The sequence below is a fragment of the Stegastes partitus genome, unplaced genomic scaffold (genome assembly GCF_000690725.1).
Source record: "Stegastes partitus isolate 25-593 unplaced genomic scaffold, Stegastes_partitus-1.0.2 Scaffold6, whole genome shotgun sequence".
Lineage (NCBI taxonomy): Eukaryota > Metazoa > Chordata > Actinopteri > Pomacentridae > Stegastes > Stegastes partitus.
In genome coordinates, this window is record NW_007577737.1 from 1,479,957 (window position 1) to 1,486,090 (window position 6,134).

The following is a 6,134-nucleotide window of genomic DNA, read 5'->3' on the forward strand; positions in this document are numbered from 1 at the left end:
CAGGTTGCTGGGTAGGCGTCCAGGTGCGCATCCTCCTTTATTTTGAAAAGCCTCCGCGTGCTGCTGCTCACTTCACGGAGCTGCTCAGAGTCCGCGGGCAGCCCAGAGGAGGGGTCGGGCTGAGCTGGCTCCGATGAGCTTTCTGTCCGTAGGACTTGGCGGAGACAGAGCCCTGTTCTGGTCCAGTCCTCCTCCTGCTGTGGACGTGTCCGGGTCAGCGGTCGGGCTGAGCAGCCTGGAGCATGGACAGGGTTCGTCCCAAACGCTCTGGATGGTTCGCGTCCTGGAACTATGCTGCAACAGGATCCGGGAAATGCAGGCAAGTTTTCAGAAGTGAGCTGCTACTGAATGTCTGGATTTAAATCCTACATGTAGACTTTTAGACTCTGAGAGGTTCTGCTCGGGTTGTCCACCAGCAGCCGGTCCGTACCGCAGTCAGCGGAACCAACTCTGGCTGTGAGTCGTGTGCATGGCGAGCTGCTTTGTGTTGTGGTGCTGGTATGCAGCAGTTCGGTCAGACTGTCTGTCTGTAGCCTCACACAGCAGAGAGACAGTCCGGCTCGGCTCGGCTCGGTTCGGCAGTCCATGTCCGTCCACCGTCAAGGTAAAGACGATCCGTTCTAATCGACTGCATTCATTTTTCACATGTAATTTTTTTCTCTGAGGGGATTTGAGCAGCTTCATGTTCTGGCTGTCTGGGCTTGAGGAGTGTTCGCATCACAGAATCCTTTCAGAGGCAGGCTTCAGCCCTCCACACCCACAAGGTTGTCTCGGTGTCATGTCCGCGCACCTTCTTCATTCCCATCATGAGCCAAGCACAACTTGTGGCTTCCAGGGGATGACTGGCTCTAGACCAGCAGACATACAGGATGAATGCATCCTGCTTGTGTCAGGCAGGACAATGAGGAGGAAAAGCTTTTGGATGTCTGATGATTTCTGTGTGATTTCATGTGATCACAGACTTGTGAACATGCATTTACAGCCTCATATCACACCCTCAGCAACACTAACTAGTGTCAGAGCTGGTCCTCTGAATCATCTCTCCTCCGGTGGACATGTTTGTGATGCTGCAGTCATAATCCAGAAGGAAAGGGACACACAAATACCATCCTCCTGTAGGAATAATGCAGCGCTTCTCAGCATGCTCTGCACAACTGTACCTGGATGACATCAGCCTGAGATCTGAATTCAGAAATAAACAAAAAAGATCCAAATACTGAGATGCATCATCAGAGAAGTCCAGTTGATTTCTACTGAAGCTCGTAGGATTACCTAGACCCGGATGTCTACAGACATCATTTCCTATTATAGTCATTTTTGAGCATCCCACCAAATATCGTTTTATTGATTGAATAATTGTTCGATCTGTGAAGTTTCCGAACATTATGGAAGTATGTCAGAGAGAGTGATCCTCCATCAGACCCAGACAACCAAAGATCTTTAATGAGACGTGATGAGTTCAGGCTCCATCTCTATATTGACAAAAGGAAAAGGCAGAAACAGGTTGTGGAGGTTGACAGTTTGGACAGTGGGAACGTTTTACATTCTTAGTGCATCTGAAGGTGTTTTTCCATTTCCCTCCCTTCTGTTAATGGCCATGTGGGAGGCAGCACGTGTTTCTCTACTTCTGTTTGTACCTTAATGAATTTACCAGCAGATACAGGTTTGCAGCAGGTTGAGGAGTTTGATTGTTTTTGATGGTGATTGAAAAATAACAGCAGATGGTAGATGAGCAGCCTTTAATAGGTGACCACGGCTGTATATGTCTGGACTCCAGGCATGTTATGTGAACTGACTGTTTAAATGGATTTCATATGTGAAGTGTTTTTGTATGCACAGCAAACCTCCTGCATGACTGTATGCCAGTGTGCTGCAGAGGCTATGCTAAGTGGCTCTGCATTCAGCTTCCTTCAGAATTCAGCTTCACACAAGCTGATATGTTTAGCATCTTTATACAGTGATAGCATGTTTTACATTATACTGACCTATTCTAGCCTATTCAGTAGATGTGTGATAATGAGAGCAAGGTGAGGTAGAGGTGTTACTACTCTGGTTAGAATAAATGTAAAATAAAACACATTTTCTGCACCATCTGTCAGGCTGAAGTTGAAAATCTAACTGATGTATTTTCCACCACTAGAAACAGGCTCATACAGTTCCTCTACCAGCAGACTGAATGTTTACTGTGTGCTGAACATGCTTCTGCTCTGATACGTTTAAATGAATGGATGCAACATTCAGACAAACCGTTAAAGCTTCACTAACGCTTCTCACTATTAAAAGTCCTCTGACAGGTCGTGACTAGCGGCGAAAGCTCTCGAGTCATCTGCACCATGAAGACCAAGAAGTCCAGAGGAGTTGCACCGACGTCGCCTTCATGCCGACAAAAGACTCGCTTCACCTTTCGAGGGAGAAAGAAAAAGGACGGAGTGATCCAAGGCAAGCTTCGCATCCGCTCCACACCCGGAGCCTTCCTGGTGCTCGGGGTTGTCGTGGTGGTTGTCGGTACCGCTCTGGCTGTTGCGGGGTACTGGCCCTATCGGATATCGAGGTCGGCCATCCTGGGAGCTGCAGAGGGGGAGAGCATCTCTGAGAAGCAGACTTCTGGCTGGAGCTTGGGCGCTAAGGGCTTCCTGTCCACCGCCAGCCTCATCCACAGCGACCGGATGAAGCTGCTGGGGCCCGTCATCATGGGGGTGGGACTCTTCATCCTCATATGCGCCAACACCGTTCTGTATGAGAACAGGGACAGAGAAACTCAGATGCTGCTGGCTCAGATGCGCAGCGTTATCTGCTCCGTGTCTGCAGCTGTGCCCTCAGCAGACCTGAAAGAAATAGCAGCAGCAAACTCGATGGCCAAACACTACCAGTGGGTGAGCAGTCTGCCAGCCGCACATCTCAACATCCTCTGTCTGCAGCCGCTGGCCAGCTCTGAACCCCTGCTCCAGACCAGGTACACCAGAGACCAGGAGGACAGCGTGGAGGGCATCTACCAGCAAGCTGTCCTCCAGACAGAAGCCCTCCACCACCAGGAGTCAGAGCGTCCACCTTCACTCCCCTCATCGTGCTCTAAATCATCTAATTCCAGCCAGACGGACTGTAACACGCAGTCGAGTGCTGTATGTGGTGGCAGCTTCAACACACAGGCTCCCCCGCTGGTCAAGCTCAACGTCTGCCTGGTGTCTGCCAGCTCCATGTCCACCCTTGGACTGGACGAGGTGGACGTCCGTGCCGCCCAGCCAAGGCGCTGCCACAGTATGAGTTATAGGACTAACCCTTACAAAGCCCCAGTGGGGGTGAGGCTGGAGGAAGGACTCCTGACATCCAGAGAGAAGGATCAGATCAATCAGCTGGTGATCACTAGCAGAGAGGCCGGCTCACAGGTCTGCATGAACATCCCCGGGCAGGTCGCCGACACTGTGGAGGAGCAGACCCACCAGAGCTGGCCTCGGCTAGACCTGGGCAGCGGGAGGCGATACCTGAAGCTAGAGAACAGAGAGGACTCAGTGGACAAACTGCTGGACCAGTTGGAGCAGCAGTGCTCTCACTTCGACAAGAGTTTTGGCTCTGGGCCTTTCCAGTGATGGCTGCTGGAGCTTCACAGTCTGGAGGATACAAACATCGAGGAATAATGATGTCCTTTCTGGATTCTAAGACTGCTTTGTGTTCGAACTATTTGGAGTATGATGTTATATCAGAAAGATCTTCCAAAACTTGGGCCCTTTCTCAATCTTGAGTGGAATACTGACAGACAGGTTGTCGTCTTTGCATGGCTGAATGTTTTCTACAACTTAAGGACAAGAACAATATGCATCCCCGACACTGTCACTGCTGAGCGACGCCATTTGGCAGATTGTTTACTTCTGCAGTTTGGGTTGGCAGCAAAAATCAGCTTGTATCTTACCAAAGTGGGTTTGTCTGTTGCCATGATGCAGTGTGTCCAACCCAGCGAAGGAGAGAAGGACTGGTAGAAGAGAAGGGCATCAAATTCACTGTGCAATCAATTTTGAACCAACTACCTGGACTCCTGAGCCCATTAAGTGCTGACAGCTCTTCACAAATGCAACTGCTATATGATTTGGGACTTGTTTTTTCTTACCAAGGTCCCACAGTTGAAATGCAATGCATGGCAGTGATGTACAGTATGTTACATCTTAATCCTTATGCACAATAATGTCATTGTTGGTTTAATGTGTGTACAAAACAATGGTAGTTAAAGGGTCATTCTGGTTGATTACAACTTGGATCATATTTTCTCAGGCTTGACCATCACTCCTGGTGTCATGTATGATAAAGTTATACTTGTCTTTCTGTCTGTCTGTCTGAACCCTCTGGCACAGGACACACAACCTCACATGGCCTAGTGAGCTCTGTGTTGCAGCTACAGTCGTGACTCGATAACTCGACACTAAATGTAAAACCTTCTGTTATGTCGGATAGCAAGGCTGTCGGATTATCAAGACGGAGGTCCAGATACAAGGAGGGCTTGATGCTGGAAGGCTCATTAGTTGTTAACTATTGTTCATAGTTGTTATAATAACTAGTGTATTGTTAGAACACTATGCATCGCTGGACTTCAGCCTAACTGACCGGTGCGCTTGTGCACGTTCTGGCCACTTCCACCCCGGGGCAGCGCTCTGACGGGGTGGAAGTGTCCAGAACACACAGGCAGTACTTGGCTGCTGATGCTAGTTAGTTAGAGGTCACACTTCTGTTTCCACCATCGGTGGCGGCGGGGGAGTGGCAGATACGCTCCACCGTTACCATCCATGTTTACTTCCGTAAACACTGAGCACGCTCGCTGCGTGTGACGTCGTCGTGTTTAAGAAAATATTCAAACTCCTTCATCCTTTGGACTCAATTTCAAATTCTATATTAAATTTTACATGGATGTACCTGCTATTATCAGTTCACATCCAATAACTTAAAACAATAAACTAATAACTAGGGATGCACGACTGGACTGAACGTTAAATATGTTTAAATAGGTTTTACTTTTTTTTACATAATAAAGACGTACGTGGGCTTCTTTTGAATAGTTTTCTCACAGTGCTTATTTATACTCAGTTTTCAGTGTAAACAAAAATTGAACATTGACATCGGTGATATTGGTTATCGGTGATATCAGAAATCTTAATATCGTGCATCACTACTAATAACATGTTTTTGGATTCTTTGCAAATATATGAATAATTAAAACCCAGTGCTCTCATCCTAATGCTAAACTTTATAGTCACTTGACAGAAACGACCTTTTCAAGTCTTCTTAGGCACATTTTTTTTCCCCCCCAAAAAAACAAGCAAGTCATTTTAAGTCTAACAAATATTAAATATTCAGTTTAAACCTTCAGTTTTAATGTCAAGGAAACATTCCTGCATGTAAAAGACGGCAGTGCTGCTGAGGTTGACTACAGAAGACGTTAACTCAAATAAAGGACACAGCGTTTGGGACTGAAGGAAGACTTCTCAGACTTCACTCTGATGTAAACACACTGAAACTGATTTATTACTCCAGCAAAGCAGAGGTCCGTTGGGGTATTTAACTCCTCAGTGCTGTCTGATAGGCTGAGTGCAGCCTTCCACCCAGACAAGAAGTTCCTCCCGAAAGATTAAAACAGAAAAGTCGGTTTCACAGCTAGCTTCAGACGCACTTTTCTAATTCTACATTTGCACTTGCAGTCAGCTTTGATTTTAAAGTTTTATGACGCAAACACCCAAAAGCCACTTTAAACAGAGGAGGGTATTAAACATAGGAGGAGGTAGAGTCTCCTGCTTGTACTCAGCTGCTGCAGTAAACTCCACCAACTTGTGCTTTCTTTACAACAGCTCCGGTGCACCAACTTTATTTCAAACACATACTTCTACTAAATCTGCCAACAAATGCCGTCCTGTATCGCTGGTCTCCTGTGGGGAGGATTACACAGGCTACGTTACAAGACAACTGGTATTACTGTTTTTACTACTTTGGCACTTTCTGTTCGCTCATAATGCCTCCCTGTTCTGCCTGTCAGACGATACTGAGGGCCTCGGGGCAGGCAGGCCCCCCCCACCCCAGCACCCTGTACCGCCACACTGGGAGGTAGGTCCGCTGTGTTTACATACCAGCCCGCCAGTCAGCTAAACAGCACCAGATCC

The 6,134-nt window shown here is 47.6% G+C and overlaps 1 protein-coding gene across 1 annotated transcript; it reads left to right on the forward strand.

Annotated features, from left to right (window-relative positions):
- The first annotated feature begins 438 nt into the window (after positions 1-438).
- Positions 439-4,366, forward strand: tmem200b (transmembrane protein 200B). Its single transcript, XM_008281161.1, has 2 exons — positions 439-604; positions 2,284-4,366. Exon 2 carries the CDS (start codon positions 2,334-2,336, stop codon positions 3,582-3,584), a length of 1,251 nt encoding a protein of 416 aa, XP_008279383.1. The 5' UTR covers positions 439-604; positions 2,284-2,333; the 3' UTR covers positions 3,585-4,366.
- The last annotated feature ends 1,768 nt before the right edge of the window (positions 4,367-6,134 follow it).

What these genes read in the sequence shown, in the direction of transcription:
- tmem200b (XM_008281161.1), top strand. Translation starts at nt 2,334, where the DNA reads ATGAAGACCAAGAAGTCCAGAGGAGTTGCACCGACGTCGCCTTCATGC.